The sequence below is a fragment of the Rhinolophus sinicus genome, linkage group LG02 (assembly GCF_036562045.2).
Source record: "Rhinolophus sinicus isolate RSC01 linkage group LG02, ASM3656204v1, whole genome shotgun sequence".
Lineage (NCBI taxonomy): Eukaryota > Metazoa > Chordata > Mammalia > Chiroptera > Rhinolophidae > Rhinolophus > Rhinolophus sinicus.
The window spans coordinates 17,594,775-17,620,709 of record NC_133752.1 but is presented as its reverse complement, the minus strand read 5'-3'; the positions used below and the strand labels follow the sequence as shown (position 1 = coordinate 17,620,709).

Sequence of the window (25,935 nt, the reverse complement as noted above, 5' to 3'; positions counted from 1 at the left end):
TCCTGAATTTTTGCAGCATTTTATTAATATATCTGAAAGTTCTTATTCTTCCCAAGTAGAAACCTATCCAAACACTGTTTCACAATTTTGAGTAAGTAATTGGACAGCTGGGGATAAAATATTCCCTTCAAGTAAAATATTTCCTTAGTTTGCCGTAAAAAAAATTAGAAAGAAAAAGCAACTTACAAACCTGATGTTTTAAAGAATTCCTTAATATCTTCTTTTAGTGATTCAAGTTTAATCTCAGGTCTCTGAAGACTGGCCTAATTTTAGAAAGCAGAGAATAAAAAAGAAAAAGACAGAGGTTAAAACTAAGTCATTGGGTTGATATTTAACGCTAATGAAAATTTTAAAAGGAATGTCCAAATGTGCATACTATTTAAAACCTCCCCGTTGAGATGAGAGCACCTTAAATTAACTGGACTAGCTCACAAGAAAGACTTTTTTACCTACTCTTAAAATAGACGATCCGTGATAGTAGACTGTAGTCTAAAGATAAAAACTTGCAGCTTATGAATATTAAACATCACATAGGGTTTTAATGAATACTTAACATCTATTTTTTCTGGTAGGAAAAATACTCAGATTTCTTAAATTCCCTCTATTACTATTACATCCAACATGTACAGCATCTACACCCAATGCCCAGAAACCTGGAGCAGCCGCCGTAAAATGGAGCGCATCCTCTTAGGATTGCTGCTCACGGTGACCCTGCATCTGTTGTGCATATTTATGGAAAATATATAAAACTATTTCACAAATGCTTAGTAATGTCTTTCATCTTCAAGTGCAGGCTGTCTACTCTACTGGTTTTTCATACTGTAATTTTTACCAAAAATAGTAATTTCTCCAACTTATAATGGCTTCAGTTACTGTCAACATGTTGCTCTTTCATCACCTACAAAGTTGACAATTAAGTTCGAGAACTCATCCTAGAAAAAGTGCTACATGCCTCATTGCTGAATATCATGAAGGTCACCTTCAAAGTACTCCCCTTGGGAAGCTATGCACTGATGCCAGCGCCTAGTCTACCCTTCAAAGCAATTCTGGAACTCTTTTTCTAGAATGGCCATCAGAGCTGTCGTCGCATTACCCTTGATGTCCTGAATGTCGTCAAAATGTCTGCCTTTCAGTATTTCCTTTACCTTCATGTAGAGAAAGATGTCATTGGGGGCCAGATCAGGTAAGTAGGGAGGGTGTTCCAATACAGTTATTTGTTTACTGGCTAAAAACTCCCTCACAGACAATGTTGTGTGAGCTGGTGCATTGTCATGGTGCAAGAGCCATGAATTAACTGTTGGCGAAAAGTCAAGTCGGCTAACTTTTTCACGCACTGGAAAAGTGCCTTTCAGCACTTCCAAATAGTAAACTTGGTTAACTGTTTGTCCAGTTGGTACAAATTCACAAGGAATCATCCCTCTGATATCAAAAAATGGTTAGCAACATCGGTGCAACAAGTTTGCAAACTTAATTGTCCGACCTTGTAGCTCAGATTCTAGAAGGCTATTTCTTGAGAAGGAATTTGTATTAGGGTATCTTGTAAGCATTTCAAACCTAAGAAATAAAAAATTGATAATATCTTCCACTCACAACCTGGTGCTCTTTCTCTTCTATTTTTGAATCCTCATCCATGTAATTACCATCCACCAGACCTTCCAGACAGAAGCTTCAGTTATTCTCAATGCCACTCTAACTCTTCTAGGATTCAACCCATTCCTGGGAAGATGGTATTGGTGGCAGTGAGCTTTTGGTTTTTTAATTTCCCTAATTTCCACATAAAAACAGACCAAGCAACTAGGTAGAAAAACCAAAACCCCAAGGAAAAGATATGCAATAAAAACTTGGTGATAAGATATGCTCCACAAACCTAAAATACCAGCAGCTGTGGACAAACCAATAGACACAAGACCTATATGATATTAGCATCTGTGTGCGAAGAAGCAGAAGGAAGAAGTGGGGTAGCTGATGGATGTAAAAACAGGAGAACTCCAAAGTAGCCAACAAGTATTCACTGGAATATATGATAAGTCAATTTTAGAACAGGAGCTGACACTGGGAGGGGTTCTGTCTAATCCAGTATAACAGATGAGGTCTGAAAAGACTGGAACAGCCTAGCACCTATGAATTTTTAAAACTGACCCATCAGGGCATCCTTTCCACACAAGGCCACATTGAGGAGAAAATGTTGATAAATAAAAATTGAAGATGATAGGGAACCAACTTATTATCTTGGAAAGTGGTAAAAGTCATTTATCCTGTCTTTCCTATAGGAATTGTACTATTGGGTAACAAAATAATAGATAAGAGGAAATGTCTCTTTATAAAAGTATTCCAGCTAATAACTAAAAGAGATGTGATATAATTAAAATATCACCATTTTGCAACCCCTAATGAATTACTAATTCTAGGCATGGAGCAGAAGCAGCTCTTAACCTTGCAAAAGACAACCAGACATTATGGCCTTCTCAGTGAGAGAACACCACTGTCAATGATGTGGCCTCCTGAGTCAGTTCAAGCCTAAGCCTTTGGCTCTAGCTGTCAACTTACAATTCATACAAAGGACAGAGGAACACATTAAGCTTCACCATGAGTGTGCAATCAGAAAAATCTAGGATGTGAGAAACTCTAAATGTCAAACAACTCAGCTGTTCAGCTGATAAATTATAAGGAAAAAGAAGGAAAGGAGAGAAAAACCTGTCAGTTTTAGAGGACTTTAAAAGGCGCTTTCACTCAACTTAGTGCTGGAAGTTCTAGCCATAGCAGTCAGACAAGAAAAAGAAATAAAAGACCTCCAAGTTGGAAAGGGGGAAGTAAAATTGTCATATGCCGACGACATGATACTACACATAGAGAACTCAAAGATGCCACCAGAGAACTATGAGAACTGATAAGTGAATTTAGTAAAGTAGCAGGATACAAAATTAATATTCAGAAATCAGTAGCACTTGTATACACCAACAACAAACTATCAAAAGGAGAAATTAAGAAAACAGTACCATTTATAATTGCTTCAAAAACAATAAAATACTTAGGAATCGATTTAAACAAGGAAGTAAAAGACCTGTACTCAGAAAATTATAAGACACTGAAGAGAGAAATTAAAGAAGATACAAATAAATAGAAACATATACCATGCTCATGCATAGGAAGAATTAATATAGTTAGAATTTCCATACTACTTAAGGCTATATATAGATTCAACGCAATCCCTATCAAATTACTAATGACATTTTTCACAGAACTAGAACATATAATTCTAAAATTTATATGTAACTATAAAAGACCCTGAATAGCCACAGCAATATTGAGAAATAAGGACAAAGAGGGAGGTATCATGCTACCTGACATCAAATCATACTACAAGACTATAGTAATCAAAACAGCATGGTATTGGCATAAAAACAGACACATAGATCAATGGAACAGAATAGACAGCCCAGAAATAAATCCATGCTTATATGGTCATTTAATCTATGACAACAGAAGCGAGAATTTACATTGGGGTAAAGACAGTCTATTCAATAAACGGTGCTGGGAAAACTGGACAGATACATACAAAAAAAGATGCTGGACAACCTCCTTACACCATATACAAGAATAAACTCAAAATGGATTAAAGACTTAAACATAATATCTGAAAACATAAAACACCTAGAAGAAAATATAGGAAGTAAATTTACAGACATTACCCTGAGTAATATTTTTACTGATATATCCCCTTGGGCAAGGGAAACAAAAGAAAAAATAAACATATGGGATTACATCAAACTAAAAAATTTTTTACAGCAAAGCAAATCATCAATAAAACAAAAAGATATCCTCTTGAATGGGAGAAGATATTTGCCAATGATACATCTGACAGTGGGTTAATATCTAATATTTATAAAACACTCATTCAGCTCAACACCAAAAAAACAAACAAACAATTTAAAAAATGGGCAAAGGACATGAAGAGACATTTTTCTACAATGGCCAACAGACATATGAAAATATGCTCACCATCACTAATCATTAGAGAAATGGAAATAACATCACAATGAGATACCACTTCACTCGGGTCAGAATGGCTACCATCAATAAATCAACAAACAAGTGCTGGGAAGGATGTGGAGAAAAGGGAACCCTCGTGCACTGCTGCTGGGATTGCAGATTGGTGCAGCCACTATGGGAAACAGTATAGAGGCATCTCAAAAAACTGGAAATGGAACTACCTTATGACCCAGCAATTCCACTCCTAGGTATCTATCCAGAGAAATCCAAAACACTAATTTGAAAAAATATATGCACCCCTATGTTTACTGCAGTACTATTCACAATAGCCAAGACATGGTAACAACTGAAATGCCCATCAGTAGATGACTGGATAAAAAAACTGGTACATTTATACAATGGGGTACTACTCAGCCAGAAGAATAAAATCTTACAAGTTGCAATGACATGGATGCACCTAGAGAATATTACTCTAAATGAAATAAGTCACACAGAGAAAGAAAAATACCATATGACCTCACTTATATGTAGAATCTAAAGAACAGAATAAACAAACAAAACAGAAATAGACTCAGAGATATAGGGGGAAAGAAAACTGAGGGTTGCTAGGTGGAAAGTAGGTGGGGATGGGGGAGAAGGTAAAGGGGTTGGAAAGTACAAATTAGTAATCACAACATAGTCACAGGGATATGAAATACAGTTTGGGGAATATAGTCAATAATGTTGTAAAGATTTTGTAGATCAAATAGGAACTGGACTTATTAGGGGGACCACTTCATAGACTGTGTAGATGCCTGACCACTGGACTAGACACCTGAAGCTGAAGCTAAATAATACGGAATGTTAACTATAATTAATTTAAAAAAAATAAAATAAATATATATATATATTTATATACATTTACATATGTATATATATAGATATGATCACGAGATATGGAGTACAGCATAGGGAATAGAGTCAATGGAATTGTAACAGTTATATACGACAGCAGAGGGGTAGTAGATTGGGGGAGGGGATTATCACTTTGTGAGGGGTGTAAATGTCTATTACATTGTTTTATACACCTGAAAGTAATAAAAAAAAATCTTTATTATGAGCTAAAATTGGTTCCCCTTAAAATTCGTCACCCCACCTCCACCCCAAGATCACAGAAAATAAGCCTAATCCCTTTCCGTGAGATACCTACAAATATTCAAAGATGGTTATTATGTCTTTCCTAAAAACTTCTCTTCTCAAGGTCACATATATTTCCAGGTTCTTGAAGTTCCCCTCCTATGACAGATTCTTCTTATCACTCTGGCCATTCCTCTTTGAGCAAAATCCCGTCCAACTTGTCCTCTACTCTAGTCACATGCTAACTGACCTCACCACTTCATTCATTCCACTAGACCATTGATTGACTCTCAGACGTTTAAGTCTCAGGACTCTTATAAATTACTAATGATCTAAGAGTGGATGGTGTCCACTGATAATTTACAGCATTAGAAACTAAAACAGAAAAATTAAACCTCTTTGCTTATTAGTACAGCAGTTCCTCAAAAAATGTAATAATAATTCAAATACCATCTGATTCAGCAATTCTAATTCTGGGTACATACTCAAAAGAACTGAAAGCAGGGACTTGAACAGATACTTGTACACTCATGTTCACAGCAGCATTATCCACAATAGCTAAAATATGGAAGCAAACCAAGTGTCCACGGACAAATAAATACATAAACATAACTGGCATGCACATACAATGGAATACTATTTAGCCTTAAAAAGGAAGCAAATTCTGACATATCTACTTTGAACATTATAAGTGAAATAAACCAGTCACAGGAAAACAAATATAGCAGGTCCTCAAATAATGTCATTTCGTTCAACGCCATTTCGTTATAACATTGATGAGATGCCATTGGAACTTAACTCTCATTTATGTCAATTAGCCTATGGTAAAATTGGTTTCATTATACATCATTTTACTTATAAACACAGAAATTATCCATGATGTTAAGTGAGGACTTACTGTACCATATGATCCCACTTATAATAAGGTAGAATAGTCAAATTCAAATAGACTGAAAGTAGAATGGTGGTCGCCAAGGGCTGTGGGGGTCAGGAAATCGGGAGTTATTGTTCACTGGGTACAGACTTTCAATTTGGGATGATGAAAAAGTTCTGGAGATGTGTGAATATGCTTAATATCACTGAACTATACACTTAAAAATGGCTAAAATGGTAAATCTTATGTATATTTTACCACAATAAAAATCATTTAACACATCTAAAAATAACAATACGTATTGTTTATTAACCTAAATATTTTTATTTAAAAGAACTGTATTTTCAGAAGCAAAAATGAATGAGAAAAAGAGGCACTGTTTTACATTTTTGCAAATCTGATGTTTGGCTTAATAGAAGACAGCTGGATTCTTCAATTTGCTGTGATATTCCATCTGTGACACTAGCTTGTTCTGACTGATGTATATGAAAAAAATCAGCATCATGCAGATATGTAACCGGAAAAGAGAAGGCTATTGTAATGTCCTTTCCTAATAAGGCTGATATTCTCCTTTGATAGTACACCAAAATTTGACAAGTAGTAATTTCCTCAAGATTAGTTGCAATGTTGAATCTGAATATCAATAAACTTTTCATACTTTATTACATAAGCATGATTGATCTGCCTTGCACTTTGAATCAATCTTCTACCTATACATGATTTTGTAACATTAAGCATTGATCATTTCAAATATATCGATTAACTAAGTGATGCAGTGGACACATTTCATTAAACAATATCCAAAAAGTAACATTCCTTAATATCACCATCAATATCATTAGAAAGTTCTTTAAGTATTGGGAAGCCATCAAGTTCACAGTGGTGGATACAAGTTTTACAGAATCTAGTATTTATTTAAAGCTTGAATTTCATCATCGGCAACACATAATGGTTTCCTTGAAGTGAGACTCACTTTGCTCATTTTAGAGAAAATATCTGCCAAATACCTAAGTCTGAATAACAATAGTTTGTCAATTGCTCTTTTAAGTAAAAATGGTGTTTCATTAACAACAACAAAAAAGCAGTTCTGCTTGTAACTCAATCAATTAATTGCAGGAGTGCTTTTCCTCTAGATAATCATCTTATCTTAATATACAGAAGAAGTGCCTTATGCATACTTTCTATTTCCTGAAACAGAATACTAAAATGATGTATACTGAAGAAATGAGATTTAATATAATTAATAATTGTTTACTGTTTCATCAAGGACACTCAAGTAAAACTAGCTTTTTTTCTTTTGTAAAAGTGTGGTGGTGAAGAGTATAATGACTACTAGCACAGTTTGGTACCAGCTCCCTGATTTGTGCTAAGACACTAGCAATTAAATCCACTGACACTGCTTTTTACCATGAGCACAAATGTCAGCACAATAAGATTTTCTTTTTTAAAACAGGTATTATTGTATTATATATTATATTATATTATGTTATATTATATTATAAACTAGTTTTGACCTGGAAGTGTCTTAGGGACCACCAGGGGTCCACAGACCATACTTTAAGAACCACTGCACTGGACTACAGGCTTCTTGAGGACAAGTGTCTTTCATCACTGTCCCCAACACCCTGCACAATAGCTGTCACACAGTACTTCAGAAATATGTTTTCAGTGAACGCATTCGCACTAGAGGTTCCTTTGATCTACACCTGCAAAACCCCATGGGAAACACAAAACAAATAAGACATTGTCCTTGTTCTCTGGAATTTTAGTCCAGAAAAGAAAAGAGCCAATAATAATAATAATAATAATAAAACGAATTCCACTATAAGAAAGAAAATACGTTACAGCAGAGGTATCATCCATAGAGAAAGGAACAATTACGCGTGATTCTCATTGAAGGAACTGGACAAGGGGAGCAAAGGCGTGGGGATGCTCTGTGCACTGACAGGCTGTGGAAACGTGGAAGCGCCCATGCACGTGGGAAGGAGTGAGTGGAGGATAGAGCTGGAACACTCTGCTCTGTTCCTGTCCATCTCACCAGTGCCAGAGGAATGTTCCTAAAAACCACCCTCCTCAAAATACCTCAATGACCCCTTCCCTGCCTATAGAATAAAGGCCAACTCATTCTGGCATTTACAATCCTGTGAAAATCTAGACCCACCCAACCTATCTAATCTTGTCTCTCTAGAAGCACCCTCTAACCGAGAACTTCGGCTTGGCCTTCTCGCCGTTCCTACATTGGGAATTCACTCCCATCGTCCCACGTTGGGTGCCATCCAAGCCTTCTCCATCCCAGACATTTCCTTTCAGTATAATTTTAACTACGATAAGCCTATTCATTTGCATTCTTCTTCCAACAATTACTTGAACACGTCCTGTGTGGCAGTTGCTGGATATAAAAAGAAAAATAAGACAGAGTTCTCCTCACTCTTGAACTCACAGTGCATTGAGGGACATAAACAAAAAGTTAAGGGAGAAGTGTGATTAAAGAAAGGACACGATGCCCTCTCCCACATCAATCTCCAAGCAAACTTATCATTAACATAAGTATTTTGGACTTTGTTTAATTTCTCTCAAGAGTCCATCGCCACCACAGAAGAGAGGCTCATCAAAACATGTTGAATTGGATATCCCCATTTCTTCCTAATAATTTTGAATCGACCAGATTTGTTTCTGTAATCTTAGTCGTCCCACTGGACATGCCTTGCAGCCAGGAATGAATTTTAGTTTCAAATTTCGTTGGAAATTTTGGCTCTGTACAAGCTGACCATGCCCTCTGCTCAATCTGGGTTGTATAACTGGAGCCCTGCTCTGGTTTCTCTCACCTAGAGACAGCTCCCTCACTGGCCTTCTTTAGCTGATACCCCCAAGCTGATCCCCTTCTCTGCCAGCACGGGCCGGCTGTCTTACCCCCCTTACTGTGCCCACATCTTTACTTCTCAGCCTCCTTTCATAATAGACTTTATGCCTGAAACAGTCTTCAGTTCACAATTAGCAATCTATCTTTTCCCTCTCATTTCAACCTGGCCTTCTCTAATTCAAGAATCTTACGTGACTTTCTCTAAGCAACTCAGTGCTGAAATAAAACATGAAGAGATATACTTACTTACGCAAAGTAAACCCACATTTTAATAGTTATCTTATCCCTCAAGTACGTATATTCTATGACGACCAGAGGTTCCTCATTTTGAAATTTATTTGTTCACTGTCTTACTTTCCAGGGTTAAAGGACATGGCAGTAGCCAAGGTACATATGAGTGAGGATGATACCACTCCTTGACTTACACCAAACACAATCAGAGTCCCTGAATTATTAATTTATATGTCATCAGGAGTAGTGCAATCTGGAGCTTTCCCTAGTATATGCCAAATACCACCCTAGAGAGAGAAAAAAAAGACAGAAGATAGTAAGCTCTAATCACGGCACAGGAAGTCAATACCAATATATGTTCTATCTATTCATGCCTTACAAAAAATATATTTACTTGAAATCGACTTAATTAAATCCATTTAATTTTCATTTCCCTAAAATAAATAATAAATGGACAGCTTCTTCTCTCCTTTTTATGGTCTTGAAATTCTCTGTACATGGTACCTATTTCTGATAATGATGAATACAAAACAAACAAACAGATTGAAGTATAATCTCATAAGTTTTTTAGTAAAGAGACACTGGGGTTCTAGACTTGTGACAACATCCTATCTTTATATTATTTCTTCTCTCTCCAGCTTTCTTCCTTTCACAATTCTATTACTTATAGTAACAATCTGAACAAAAAGACTTACTAAATACTTAATGGAATGGAAATGACATGAGGTTTTACACAACATCCATTTTAAATACAAATAACACACAATCTAAAATCATAATGCTGATCTAGTGTTAGACATCAAATTTGGACTTAGGCTATTATTCTAGTACCTAGAGGATGAGTAAGCAAATTCAATTTTAAGATGCAGGTTTACTTCATAACAACGTAACTCAGGAAACTCAGAAATAAAAAACAACCCTTTCTTAGAAACACAGAACCCCATGTTATCACACTAAGATCTTAAATAATTAAACTTCAATATATAAAAGTATATATTACAATACAGTCCGTGTTTAATTATAACACAAAAAGAGAAGCAATAGTGGTAGGGAAAAATCTAAAAATCATTTATATTGGTTTTGACGTGTTCTGTGTGCTTCTATTTTTCTAATTAAGTTGAGCCAACACTGCTCTAACACTTTCTGAGTATACTCAAACAGACAAAATGGAGGCAGTCCAAAAAATGCTGGTGACAGGAAAATGCCCTCTAGAATAAATTTTTAAAGACATGTAACAAATAAACATCCAATTGTTTAAAAGTGTATTATCAAAGCAGATTGTAAAATTGCCTTTTAAGAGTTAGCTGATTTCTATTAAATGGATATAGAATTTGTGCTAATGGATATAAACTAAAATTGTCATCACATATTTTTCAAGTCCAAGATTGCATTACTTTTAAAAGATCTCTATATTTTTTATAAATTTATAATATTATAGGTCTATTACTTTATTTCTCTTAAAAACTAGTCAAATACACATTTATGAGTGTCCCATGTAGTCATCTCCTTACCCTGCTTTATCTTTCTTTCTATGCCCTTGCTCAACTTTTTATTACATCAAGGCAATTAACTGTCTGATGTTATATGTACAGATATATAATCCTTTATTTGAAATTCCAAAACTTGGAAAAGCATTGAAAATCAAAGTTTTTTCATAACTGAATTGGTGGCAAAATATGTCCTGACTTGAATTCATTTAACAGCAAAATGTGATCTGACCTGAATTGACATGAGACTATTTAGTCCTTTATTTACCACACTGAGTGTGAAAATTCATACATTTTGCTCCATAAATATTAATGTATATAATTACAAGATACTGCAAGACCATGGTAGGCTATTAAATAATATACAGCATAGCCATAAATTAGCTTTCAAAAACTGGAAAAACATATGAATTCCAAAATATATCTGGCCCCAGGTTTTAGATAGTGGATTGTAAACCTGTATTTATTTGTAACGCTATCATCTCTTCATGAGGGCAGAACTTTATCTTATTCACTGTTGTATCCCCTGGGTCTAGTATGTGCCTGATACATACTAAATACTCTTAAAATTCAACAATAACAAAACACCCAATTAACAAAATGTGTAAAAGATCTGAACAGAGGACGTATGGGTGGCAAATGAACATATGAAAAGATGCTCGGTATCATGTGCCATTAAGGAATTGCAAATTTAAATAACAGTGAGATATTACAACATACCTATTAGCATGGCTAAAATCTAAAACACTGATAACACCAAATGCTGTGAGGCTGTGGAGCAACAGAAACTGTCATTCATCGCTGGGAATGCAAGATGGTCCAGCCGCATCAGAAGACAAGCTGCCAGTTTCTAACAAAGCTAATCATAATCTTAACCATGTAATCCAGCAATCACGCCAAAGGAGTTGAAAACGTATGTTGACACAAAAATCTTCCCAGGAATGTTTATAGCAGTTGTATTTATTCACAACTGTCAAAACTTGGAAGCAACCAAGACATCCTTCAATAGGTGAATATATAAACAAACTGTGATACTTCCACACGATAAAATATTATTCAGAAAAAAATACATAGAGGAACATAATGTATATTGCTAAGTGAATGAAGCCAGTTAGAAAAGCCTACATAAGATATAATTCCAACTATATGATATTCTTAAAAACGAAACTATAGAGACAGTAAAAAATCAATCAATCAATCAGTGGTTGCCAGGGGCCTGGGAGAAGAGGGAGGAATGGGTAGGTGTGGCACAGAAGATTTTCAAGGCAGAGAAACTATTCTATAAGATACTGGAATAGTGGACACATGACATTATACCTTGTCAAAACCCATAGAACCGTACAACATAGTGAACCCTGTATCTATGAATTTTTGTTTCTTTATTTGTTTGTCTTGTTCCTTTGTTGCTTTCAGTTTTATATCCCACATATCAGTGAAATCATATGGTTCTCAGCTTTCTCTGTCTATTTTGCTTAGCATAATAATCTCAAGATCCAACCATGTTGTCGCAAATGGCACTATTTCATCTTTTCTTATGGCAGAATGGTATTCCATTGTGTGTGTGTACCACATCTTTATCCAGTCACCTATCAAAGGACACTATGGTTGTTTCCATGTCTTGGCCACCATAAATAAAGCTGCAATGAACATCAGAGCACACATATCTTTGTGGATAAATGCTTTCAGATTTTTTGGATATATACCCAGAAGAGGGATTGCTGGGTCACATAGTTCAGTCATTATCAGAGGGTAAGAGGGGAGGAGGGTGACAGATGAGGGTAAACGAGGTCAAATATATGGTGATGGAAGGAGAACTGACTCTGGGTGGTGAGCATACAATATGATATATAGATGATGTATTACAGAATTGTATACTTGAAACCTATTTAATTTTACTAACCATTGTCACCCCAATAAATTTTAATTAAAAAATAAATAAGTAAATAAATAAATAAAGAGTGAACCTGATGTAAACTGAGGACTTTGGTAATAATTTATCAATATTGTTTCACCAATTGCCACAAATGGACCACACTATGCGAGAGGTTAATAGGGAAAACTATGTGTCGGCGGGAAAGAATGTCTGGGAACTCTGTATCTTCTGCTCAATCATTCTGTAAACCCAAAACTATTCTAAAAATAAAGTCTACTAATTAAAAAAAAAACACAACTTCCCCAAATAAAATCTGAGACACAGTTTTCACTGGAGAATTCTTCCAAACTTTTAAGAAAAGAAAAACAAAAACACAACAATCGCATAATACTCTTGCAACAAATAGAAAATAAAAAAGAAAGGAATACTTCCCTACTCATTTTAGCAGGCCAGCATAACCCTGATATAAGACTTGTCAAAACCATTACAAGAAAGGAAAATTATAGACCAATCTTTTTCGTGGATACAGATATAATTCTTAAACACTTATTACTGGAGTTCTGCTAATGCATAGGATATAAAAAAGCCAGTATAAGAAATGTCACTCCCACCCTAACAATGAGAAAAAGTGGTATAATCTACAAAATCATAATTTTTCAATCCATCAGAAAACTGAAGATGTAAGACAATCAAGTGAATTAAATTCTAAAGAGTAACAAGAGGGAACTCCAAACTATTATATTTTACCTTTGGCAGAGCAGAAGAGGAAAAGGTGGCAATCATACAAGTGAGAAAGAAGGAGTCGGCTAATCAGCTAAAAATTTAACTGTTATAGATTAGATGTGGGCTACCGTGTCAGTTTAGAATGACTGGGAGCCCAAAACACAAAGGGAATGCACACTTCCCTGCACGCTCTTTTCCATAGGTCTCTACCAGGTGCCCCCACAAAAGACTGGGGGAAGAGCGGGAAACTGCAGAAAGGCCCTTTCTGTGGCACAGGTGTGCAAGAAGGATAGACCGCCATTGCAGGACAAGCATAAAACAATATCAGCTTGTCCAAACTCTCCTCTGATGTGAGAGTAAATAAAGCCTTAAACCTTTAGGGGAGGGTTCAGAAACCAAACCATTTTGAACACAAGGCAATAATTCATTGCTTCTGGGGGTGAGATAGATGCAAAAATCATCTTCCTCATGGAAAGGTAAGAAAACTCTCCTGGGCCCAGGATCCTGCAGCAGCACAAAGCAGAGGTAAGCCAGCACTAGGAGGAACAGAATTCCTCTTTCACCTGTTACCTGCCACAGATACAAGGCAGAGTTTGGCTGCCAAAGGCAGAAGAGGCAGAAACACTGAGAAAGACCCACCCCCAGAGCACATGGACTGAGACAGGACCAGGGGAATAGAGAACGTCTGTACCTGCGTGAGTCAGGACTGAGTAACAAACAACAGACTACTGCTGAAGAGGACTAAGAGATGGAGAGAGGCGTCCCTGTGTGGCACAGAGAAGCAGAGACAGATGCAAGCTGCGGATGTAGTAGAAACACTGAGAAAAGCCCTCTAATGCCCCCAGCCCCTTCTAAGGACAAAGTTACAGCAGTACACCAAATCTGAAGCCTGTGGCGCATGCAAGCCAATGACAGTAATAACAAAATGTGACCCTGGCTTGCCTCCTGGCTGTATTGACGGAAGCCTCCACACTCAGTAAGGATAGAGAACACTGGAACAAAACTGTCAATCTATTTGACCTAATGGATGTTTATAGAAAAGCCACAGCAGAATGCTAATGCTTTTCCAGTACACATGGAACATTCAACAAGATAAATAACCTAAATAGCCCTGCATATATTTTACTAATTAAATTTTTTATTAAAAATGTTCCCACAAAGGAAACTCCAGGCCCTGATGACCTTACTCAGAATTCTACCAGACACGTAAGGAAGAAATAATATTAATTCCACACGACTCCTTCCAGAAAAGGAACAAAGGGAATACTTCCCAACTCAGTTTATGAGATCAGCATTATCTGATATCAAAACTAGACAGAGATGTTAAAACTATAAATCATTTTTTAATGAAAATGCAAGCAAAATCAACAAAATACTAGCAAATCTTATCAAGAAATATGTAAAAAAGGATAATGCATTGTAACAAAGTGGAATTTATCTCAGGAATACAAAATTGGTTCAAAATTCGAAACCAATCAATATTGCTCACTATATCAACATACTAAAAAGAAAAATCACATGTGCATCTTTACAGATACATGAAAATCACTAGACAAAATTCAATATTCATTCACAATAAAACTCTCAGAAACTAAGGAATAGAACAGACCTTCTTCAACCTAATAAAAAGCACCTATACAACATTGCACCAGAGGCACTATCCAGTGTAACAAGGCAAGAAAACGAAATAAAAGGCATGCAGATTAGAAATAAAGAAGTAAAAATTATCTTTATTCACATATGAAATGTGCTTGGAAAATCCTAAGCAATCTGCAAAAAAGGTACTATAACTGAGTAAGTTAAGTAAGGTCGCAGGATACATGGTAAATAGACAAATATCAACTGTATTTCTGTATACAAACAAGAAACAATTGGAAAGATTTTCTTTTTATCAATCTCAACTTCTTTTCTGAATTTGGAGAATTCAAAGGCAAGAACTGGAACTGCAGACAGAAGTCAGGGGAGAAAAATATGACTTGCAAACTCCAGCCTGTCTCAGCACAAGCTGAAGAGGAACAGCGGGCTGCTGGTGAACCAAGTACACAAGAAGCTCAGGGAAGGGAACCAATCGAAAAAGATGTGTGTCCACAAAAGATGGCACAAGGCAATGAAAGAGTAAGACTTCAGAAGAGGGTACCAATTCCTCCGTTACCCTCCAAACTGCCACCAGTCAACTTGCTTCTCCAAGACATCGTGAGGGCCTGGTGCCAGCAATGAAAGCTGGCCACCAAAGGCTTGAAATCGGAAGCATGTAAGAGACTCTGCGATTCTGCTCACCCTAATCAAAAGGATGTTCCTGTCACAGCAATGGAGGCCAAGATCCTGACAAAATCTCAAGGGGAATTTAAGATGGGAAAGGGGGAATGAGTCTGGAAAGGTCTGATCCTTCTAAAGTGACTGCGCCTCCTGAGGAAGGGGCGCCTGCTCTCCTTGAGGAAATGGCCAATGTCGGGATGACAAGGTCCGCCCTGGATGATGTGTTTGCTCCTGGACCAGAACTGCAGCCGCAGCTGGGAAGATGGAGGCAGTGGAATCACAAGAGGCCCCGGGTCAGGTGGTGTGTGGTCCACGGGCGAGGTCTCCCAGCGGATACAGAGGGTTGGGTCCAGCTACAGTCTTACGCTGGGCAAGCCTGGGTTCCTGAAAAACAAGGGAGACTGTGTACACTCTTCTTGCTGCCTGCCTGCAACTTTCCACCCTCGCACCTGGAGGATAATATGCGGTGTCCCAAATGTGTTCAGAGGAAAAGGTGTTGATGCAAAGCCTCCAATGAGATTACAATGCCAGGAAGAGGGATATAGCTATGGTTATAATTAATGGTGGAAAGGAGACTGCTATCAACACGTGGTGCTACTGACAGCTGAACTCCAGGCTGCTCCACACCCTGCATGCTTCCTGCTTAGAGAAGGCACACAGACTGGTGGGGTGCAGATGTTACCCGCAGACCCCCAACAGTATCTTGTGTCTGCACTGGTTGGGATACAGAGTGTTACGTTTTAAAATGGAAAAGCATTTCACAAATTATCATTCATTGCAGTTAATAAGATGAAAAAGTGAATTCTATCAAATGATTACTCTTCTGAAATAGAAGTGACCTCAGCAACTCTTTCAAAGGGGGAGCTGGAGTTGAGCCTTGTGAAGGGGTTAAAGTGAAGAAACAATGTGCTCCTGTCCTGGATTCCCACCTCAGAATGCCGACTCCCCCGGGCATTCTGCTGCCTTCTAATTCTGAGTTCAGTGGCTTCTAATTCTTGACCATTTTAAGCCAAAGGGAACGCTCTTATTCTCTCCACTCTCCAAAACACATTCTTAATATACAACACAACATTTTTTGAAGTTTTCTTAACCTGAGATTTCTCTGATGTGATGCGTCTCTGGGATAAAAACACAGGGCACTTGGTCAGTGTTATTTCCTCTTGTAATAGTTTTGCATATTCTTACTGATTAAAAATGTTCAAGGTTACTTCTGAATCACAAATACATGTTTAAAATGTGTATATAAAATAATTCATCTATTGTATTTAGGAAACTATGTATTGTACGCAAATTATTGTTCTTAATAGGATTAAGCCAAAAGGCATGATTATCAGTGGTCAGAAGTTTTCAGTGTAATAAATAATACACACATTTTTCTTATTACATCTTATTTTATGTTTATTCTGTTTTCTTTTTAATTTTTTTCCTTATTTTCGTTGGATGGCTCAAATTTCTATTCTATTTCTTTCCTCTATGCCTTTATTAATTTGGGAATTTTACTTTGCTTTCTGATTCTGCTTATGGATAGCTCCCTGTTCCTAACACACTAAAATAAACTTAAAATTCTCTCTCTATAAAATCATGTTCTACCACTAACATGGTTTATTTACCCCTCCTCACTTCTCCTGGCGAGATAAAAATCTCCAAAGTCATATTTATTCCCCAACTCTCCCTAAAATCCACATGCCTTTCCCAAAATTCCTATAAAGTTTTAACTACTTTATTCTATCCCCCCCTTACTGTCCCAGAATATTGTTTCAAGGAAGAGAGACAAGTTGTAGCTATATACTCTGAGCCTCAGATGAATTCCGTTACAAAGGGACCCTGTGGTGTGATGACCTTGATTGGAGCGAGCTAAGCAAAGAGCCATTTTCCCATCTGGAAATTAAAGTTAACAGCCACAAAATATGTCTGTGCCCACAAGCACATGTGTGGTGTGTTCATGTGTGTAAGGTGTGAGGTGCAATAGGAATATGATGTGAGAAATCTGGGATCAGCCCTCCACCCTTCCCTTGGCTCCAAAGGGGCAGTTAAGACTCCAAGGGTTGGTGCCTAAGTAACAGCACTGGAGTTGGCTCCTGACCAACACACTGCTGACTGAGGCAAATTAATCTGCATGAAGAAAGCCTGTGCACTCACTGACAGGAAGCAAAAGTGGAACTGGGCACATTTCCAAGTATCCCTAGCCCTAAGGAGCAGAGGTGGGAAGAAGGAAATAGATGGGAAGACTTTTTAAATACTAATTCACTGAATTGGAATTGATTTACCTTAAACTACCTCAAGTAAATTTCTACATTTGGCAAGTATGGGGCTTAAAGACAAAAATTGGTTATGCCCACCTTAAACAAGTATTCAAAATTATCACCGGGAATGATACGAACAAATGTGTTTTCTGATTGGCTACACTATACGACTGATACTACTCTTGCCAAAAAGATCTAACAGGAATCTACTCACAAGGAAGCAAACAGTCCTGATTATACCTGTTGTCCCAGCATAATTAAATGAGCTTACTTTGTTTTGTGTGGGAGTTCATTAGGCGTATCCATATGTAAAAATCCACAGAGCTCTGCGCTTAAGAAGTATATGTTTTACTATAGGCAAGTTACATATTACTCTTTTAAAGTGTTATGGTTTGAATGATAAAATATAGTTCTAGTCAAAAGGATGTTTTGGAATAATTGGGGAAATTTGTGTTGTACCAACTTTTATGTTTGAAAAATTCTAAACAAAAACTTTAATTTTAAAATAAAAAAAGAAACAATTGGAAATTGAAATGAGAAGAAATGTCAACATTTAAAATAGCATCAAAAAACATGAAATACTTAGGGGAAAATCTTAACAAAATATTTGCAAGATTCGTATACTGAAGTGTAAAACACTGACAGTAGAAAATAAAGAAGATATAAATAAATGGAGAGATAAAGTATATTCATGGGTCAGAAAATTCAATATTGTTAAGAGGTCAATTCTCCCCACATTGATCTAGAATTCAACAGAATCCTAATCCAATACAAGCAAGTTTTTTTGTAGTAATTTACAAAATGAGTTACCTGATTTCAAGACTTACTCTAAAGATACCAAAATCAAAAGTGTGGTTATTAGCATAGTGATAGACAAATTGATCAGTGGAACAGAATAGAAAGCCAGAAATTGTGTGTGTGTGTGTGTGTGTGTGTGTGTGTGTGTACTAAATCGATTTTCAACAAAGGTACCAAGGAAATTAGCAACTAGGCATTAGAAAGAAATAGGTATAGTACTGGACATCCACATGCAAAAAAAAAAAAAAAAGGCTTTACATTGCATCATATTAAAAAATTAACTCAAAATGGATCACAGATCCAAATTGAAAAGCTAAAACTACAAAACTCTAGAACAAAACAGTAAAAGATTCTTAAGTAGGGCACAAAAAGCACAAATCATAAAAGGAGAAATTGATTAAAAAAATTATGTCATCAAAATTAAAATTTTTTGCTATTTGAAAGACCTGGTTAAGACAATAAAAAGATAAGCCACAGACTTGAAGAAAATATTTGCAAGATGCATATCTGATAAAGGACTGTGTCATATAGAAAGAATCCTTACAATTCAACAATAAGAGAACAAACAATTTTTTTAATGGGCAAAAGATTTGAACAGGATACTTCACCAAAGAAGATATAAATATGATAAGATGCTCAATATCATTAGTCATTAGGGAAATGTAATTAAGCCACAATGGGATATCATGCTCCTACCAGAGGAGTGTAATTAATAAATAAAAACTAATTAATAAAAAACTGACATCAAGTACTAGCAAGGAGGCAGAGAACTGAAACTCTCATAATTGGTGGTGAAAATACAAAATGCTACAGCTAATTTGGAAAAGCCTGACAGATTCTTATAAAATTAAACATACACTTACCATACATTTCAGTAATTCTCCTCCTAGGCATTTATCCCAGAGAAAAGAAAACAAATATTCAAACACAAACCTATAAATTATATATCAGCTTGCATATATTAAAATGTATATATCCGCTTTACTCATAATCTCTATAACAAGAAACAATTCATTATAACTGAAATGCCCAGCAACCAATGAATGGATAAACAAGTAGTGGTGTATCCAAACAATGAAATACTACTTAGCAACAAAAAAGGAACAGAACTACTGAAATATCAACAACATGATGAATCTCAAAAGCATCATGCTAAATGGCAGAAACCAGGCACAAAAACTTACATACTGTATGGCTCCAGTTATATCACACACACACACACACACACACACACACACAAAGGCAAAGATCTCCTGGTCAATCTCTGCATCCAAAGAACCTAGCACATTGGAAAATAATAAATGCAGGGGTAGATGGATAGAGAGATTATTACTGGAGGGAGGGTAGAGTGCAAACAGGTGACAGACTGACACTAAAGTAAAAAGGCCCCTGGGGCCCAAACCCACCTACAGAACATTCAAAGGAAGGAGTGATCCAACCTCCCTCCACTGATTCCAGCTGTCAAAAAAATTAAACCCCGTAATGGACTACGGTATGAATGAATAGCCTCAGCGTTTCTCTGGCCTGAAGAAAGGCACGATGCGCCCCACCCTCCTGTAAGAATCTATTACCCCACGCACGAGGCTGAGCAAGTGGACCTGACACCCGGAAGAGAGGTTTTCGGTGCACAGGAGCGGAGCTGGAGAGACCAGAGGGGGACCCTGGCTCAGGTCAGCGGGGTGCAGACACCGGCATCGCCGCAGCCCCGCCCGCCTCCGTCCCTTCCCACACTCTGCCTCACTTACCCAGGCCTGCCGTTCCAACTGAGCGTACAAATTGGAGCCCTTGAGCTTTTGAACTATCTGAGCAATAATGAGAGATAGATCCGACTCCTCCTGCAACATTGCCCCCGCCCTAGCCCGCCGAGCAGCGGGGACAGGCCGCCGGCGCGAAGAGAACGGGCTACAGGGTCCCACTTAGGGCTCCTGACACTTCTCCGGGACCTTATTACGCTGGGACGCCTCCAGCGGGCGTTACCAAGCAACTGCCGGGCCTTTGTGTCCGTTCCTCTCTGGTCCCCCCCGCTCCTGAAGGTCCCAGCACCTGCGTTCCGTTTGCAGAAAACGCCCTGCTAAGGAGTAGCTTTTTATTGCATTGTCCCTGCTTCGTCTGTAGTTTAGAGGCAAGAAGAGGAGCTCTTTCCTCCAAAGCCATAGCGCCTCCGATGTACGAGGGGAACTCAGAGAGTTGTTTATTTTTGTATTTTCTTATAAAGGATCATTCATCTTCCACCTTTCAATCTCCGCAGAAATGGGGCTATGCACACAATGACATGGGGAATTATTACTTGCAAGCATTATCAGGTCTGACACCAGCTGTGTGAGCTTGGGCCAGGTTCTTACATTTCAGAACTCATTTACCCAGTTCACAGGATGTTGTGATGACTGGCTGAGATAATAACTGTGAAGGTACCTAGCACTGTCCTTTGCAACCCATTTTATTTCTCTGTGGTCTTATGCCAGGAATAAACAGGCAAGGACTTCTCATCTAACAACTTAAACAGGAAGCGTTTATTGACAGGTTTTCTGGGACACATTGGCAATTCAAGGATGACTGAGTCATTGTCCCAATCTTCAAGAAATGTACCATCTAAATTCCTCTTCTGCAATGTATTCATTCATTCAATCAGCTTTCCTTCCAATTTCATCCAGCTTTCAACTTATTGAGTATTTACATACAAGAAACTGTATTTCCATACAAAGGTAAATACATCATGGTTCTTGCCTTCAGGGAAACATATCAAAGATTCTTAGGAGAACTAGAAGTAACTGATTTCACTAATTGAATGACATTCCCAAAGGCAGCTAGAAAAAAAAGGCTTATGAAATAATACACACAGTGGAATAACCTTGCCAAAATCATCAAGGGTTTGTTTCAAATGTGTGTATGCATCTGTTTTAAGCAAAGCAAAGGTAAGATTCCAAGAGAACAGACCAAGATTGCTGCAAAACTCTAGCTAAACTACATTAAACTTTAGTGTGCTTAGGGATCAGAAGATTCCACTAGCGAGACCTGCTTATCTGCATTTCTGGAAATTCCCAGAATATTGTGATGCTGTTGGTCCAAGGACTGCACTCTGAATAGCAGAAGACAAGAGCAGGTAAACAATAGATATTTAAAGGTACTGGACCCTTGGCCTCTTTGCACGACACCCTCACATTCATAACACCACTGTTCAGAATCTTGTGATAGCAAATACAGATTCCAAAAAACCTGTTTCATCAGGTATGTTTATTAAAACAACTTTGGGAAGAGGAAGGTGGGGGTTGGGGGGAAGTACTTAAAGGCAATTAATGACAGACTCTACAAAACATGTAGTTTCTCCACAAAACATGTGGTTTCTCTACAAAACATTCTCCTACAACTCAGATTTTCTCAAACTTGCAGGTAAGTAAATCTCCTTAACTCTTTATCATCTCACCATCCCAACACCCAACTGATTCATGAATCTCCCAGCACAAACCTCACTTTGAACCAGAAAACAAAACTATGGAGACAGTTCTTTTGAGTTGAAAGGAGAGAGGTGACTGATAGCTAAAGAGGTAAGGATGCTTATGTTGAGAGGGTTAAAAGTCATAGAGAGGAAAGAAGATAAAACTGTGGAGCAGAAGAAAAGGCATGATTCCTGGAGTCAGAAAACAGCCTAGCTCCCTTACTGTCATGTACCTTTGGGACTGCACGAGTCCCTTCCCCACTCAGAGTTTCAGCTTTCTAATCTGTAACAAGAGGGCAAATTACCCACGTGAAGAGATATTATGAAGAACAAAAGTAACTACCATTAAAATATCAATAAGTATGAATAAATTAAATATGAAAATTGAGATAAGTAAATAACAATAACGCCCTGGTCTATTGACAAGGGAATGAATGGAAAGTAATGAAATAAATGTAGCAAAATACATGAAAGTGCCCAAGTGCCCAGCACAATTCTTTGCACAGGTAGAGGCTTTAAATTATTTTAAAGGGGAAAACAATTTGTAGTCTTAAAGCAACAACTAAGAAGTCTGGATTTGATTCTGAAGGCATGTTCAAGCAAAAAAAAAAAAATCTTAATCCTAACATAAAAAGTTTTTCTTACATAGATAGAAGCAGGTGTGTTGAAGTATAATTCAATTCTAGACCGCCTTCTGTTCTCTTTTTCCAATTCAATTTAGCAGAACTTTTCAGAACAACTGCTCTGCACTAGGAATACAAAGAAGAGTAAGACATGGTCCCTTCTCTCAAGGAATTCTCAGTCCTAAAGGGATGGTGAGACCAGTACACAAAGAGCTGTAATGGTAGACAGGCCCCTTTAGTCTCCGACCTGTGTATCTGGAAATGATATACTTTGAGGTCGCTGTTGCATAAGAAATGGAAGGTGTAGATTCCCATATCCATCCCACAAGGGAGAACTTTGCTTTGGGAATCCTTACGTTAGCCAGAATGGGTGGCGATTGAGAAAACATTCTATTCCTGCCATTTTAGAGTGAAACATGATCCAGTCTAACAGAGGACTAGCAATCTCATCTGAGTAGTTAAAACTATATCAAAAGGGACAAAAGTAAAATAGAGGCAGAGAGACGTCTCCTCATAATTCCCTCAAATTCAGAGTACAGACACTTCTGGGCCATCACATGTAGGGCTTTGGGTCCACTCCTGCCTTTCTCAGACCTACTCTGCTTTGATGAATTTACAGATTTAACTGTGGGTGAGAGGGTAGAGGGGTATATTTGCAAACCACTGACCTCACCTGAGCAAGGATGTAGACAACATCAAAATCACCCTGCCAGCCTAACACAAAAATGAGGCACTCTTTGGGGAATACAGGCATATGTAATTACTTTATTTACAGGAGCATGACTTGCATAAATTCTATAATCTACAAGGAAAAGTATTTTCAGCTGTTGTTTTAGAAGGAGACACTTCTCTTAGCAGGCTGTGCCTGTAGGTTAGATTGAACTGTGATCTGTCAGGAATTGACTTAAAATCAAGAAAAAGTATTATGTGTGTTGTATCATGAATGTCACAGACCTCGGCGTCTTTGTGAACAAATGAGCTCACAGTGATATCAATTACCTGTTGCTGGATCGTTAGCTCTCATTTGCTGGAATAAAACATCAGGCTCCTCTTCAGTCTCTCCCCGTGACTTCCGGGAGTCTTCAGGAAGTGGCACATGCATGATTAGGAAAAACTCTGCTTGCGAGGTGCTCTGCCTGCTTCAGTGATGTCTGATGCCCCAACGCCACTGTCCAGGGTGCTGCTTCTTGTGTTCCCACAGCTGCAAAACACCAGACATGCTTAAATCCCAAGGCTCACAAAAGCCTTCTGATTCTACTTGCCACCTCTGCTTGTAAAGGTGGTCATACCTTGTTTCTGAGTCCAGGCTAGTATCAAAACATGCTCTCGTCCATTTTCCCATCTTTCATGCCTCTGGCCCCAGACAATGAAGTGTGAACCTAACCTAAGTCTAGTATTTAATACGGTGCCTAAAAGGTAGCAGGTACTTCTTAAGTGCTCGTCAAAGGAAAGAATGACCATCTACAATCTTCTTTAGATGGGGCTGCTTGGCTGAAGTCTTGCTGCTTTAAGTCCAAACTTTCAGCCCAGTGGTCTTCTAAACTTTACATCTTTGCATTAGAGAAGAAAAATAACAACAGAGGTCAAGATTCTCCAGAGGAACAGAACCAAATGGAGAGATCAGATACAGATATAGATATATAGATATCGATAGATTCACTTTTAAAAATTGACTCACATGATTGTGAGGACTGGAAAATCTGAAATCTGTAGGGCACCTCAGCAGGCTGGAAATTCAGGTAAGATTTGATGTTGCAGTTGTGAATCCAAAATCCTTAGGGCAGTGGGCTGGAAACTAGGGCAGGATTTCTAGGTTACAGTCCCGAAACAGAATTCTTTCTTTACCAGGAAACACCCGTTTTTCCTCTGAAGGCCTTCAACTGATTGGATGAGGCCCACCCACATTACAGAGGGCAATCTGCTTTACGTATAGTCAGCTAATTGTAGATGCTAACCATATCTATCAAAGACCTTCCCAGCAACATTTAGATTAGTGTTTGACCAAACAACTGAGCACTATAATCCAACCAGGTTAACATACAAAATTAACCATCACAAGAGGTATCTGTCTTCTTAATATAATTCTTTAATAGCCCTTGTTCTAGTCACACCTCCCTCCACAAAATCCCCTTCTACTTGGACCCTTCTTTGTCTCCCTAACATTGTGACTGTCTCTACAGCACTTCAACTCTGATTTTATGGTTTATGAGGGTCTTTGGCCCCTTACACTGCTGTGTTGGTCTTCTGTTTCTGGTTTGGCCCTGATGAGTTGGACTTCAGTGTTGGGGTGCCCCTTGGCAGACATCTAGGCCCAGTGGTCCATTGTGCTGGTTTTTAACAAGGAGTGATATTCTCTCCAGATTCCCCAAACAAAACAAAGTTTAATTCATGGAACTAAACATAACATACATATCAAATAACACTTTTGATAAGGGAAAAGGAAGATGGCAAAGTCAAACCATAGCCCCTAGGGGGCAGGGAGGGGTGGCTATGTTTCACCACTAGTATTTTAGTAAGAGTATGTGTTACTATGTGTGTGTGTGCACTTGTGCGTGTGTGTATGCATGTGATGTTATTTAATATCAAAACATATTGGAAACACTTTATATGATTGTCATTGACATTGACATATTACATCAGATAAATAAATGGTTCCATCTCAACTGACTCATTTTTTTTTTTTTTTTTTTTAAAGATTTTATTGGGGAAGGGGAACAGGACTTTATTGGGGAACAATAGTCAAATTGTTGTCCTTTGAATCTTAGTTGTGGAGGGTTTTGAACGTTCAGCTTCAAGTTCTTGTTCTTTCAGTCTTAGTTGTGGAGGGCGCAGCTCAGCTCCAGGTCCAGAACCAGCAACCTTGTGGTTGAGAGGACAGGCTCCAACCAACAACTGAGCCATCCGGGAGGCAGCTCAGCTCAAGGTGCCGTGTTCAATCTTAGTTGCAGGGGGCAGAGCCCACCATCCCTTGCGGGACTCGAGGAATTGAACTGGCAACCTTGTGGTTGAGAGCCCACTGGCCCATGTGGGAATCGAACCGGCAGCCTTCGGAGTTAGGAGCACGGAGCTCTAACCGCCTGAGCCACCGGGCCGGCCCCTCAACTGACTCATTTGCTGTAACAACTTCACAATACAGATAAAGAAAGGGGACAGGAAATGTGGATGGTTGAAAAGCACATTTTAAGGTTTTTAAGATATGAGTAATGATGTAAATTTTTAAAATAAATTTCATAATTACTTTTTATATTCCCTTAACATAGACTGTCCAAATTAGAGCAAGCCTGGGAAGTCAAAATTTTCATTTCCTTTTGACAAGAGTGAAATTTGCGCTTTTCAAGAGTAAATAGAATTGCTTCAAGTCACACAACAAGAGGGAAGCAGAGCTTCCAAGTTCATAGCCGAGTTTTCTGATGATATGTCTCGTGCAT

The 25,935-nt window shown here is 37.9% G+C and overlaps 1 protein-coding gene and 1 pseudogene across 8 annotated transcripts in view; one reads left to right on the top strand and one right to left on the bottom strand.

Moving 5' to 3' along the window:
• The window catches only part of TBC1D19 (TBC1 domain family member 19), a 112,978-nt gene extending 92,536 nt beyond the window's left edge, over positions 1–20,442 (bottom strand). Inside the window, exons 1-2 of one of the 8 annotated variants that reach the window (XM_074322099.1) lie at positions 20,197–20,442; positions 191–263 (exon numbers count right to left, since the gene is read on the bottom strand). In XM_074322099.1, the coding sequence (XP_074178200.1) occupies positions 191–263; positions 20,197–20,295 (172 nt within the window). In that variant the 5' untranslated portion in view covers positions 20,296–20,442. Of the gene's footprint in view, positions 1–186; positions 264–1,590; positions 1,680–15,431; positions 15,691–19,857; positions 19,974–20,196 lie in introns of those variants that run through there. The other 7 variants (XM_019743920.2, XM_074322109.1, XM_019743921.2 and 4 more) reach the window with 7 other exon arrangements.
• Positions 13,623–15,927, top strand: LOC109453854 (developmental pluripotency-associated protein 4; annotated as a pseudogene).
• Positions 20,443–25,935: the final 5,493 nt, after the last annotated feature.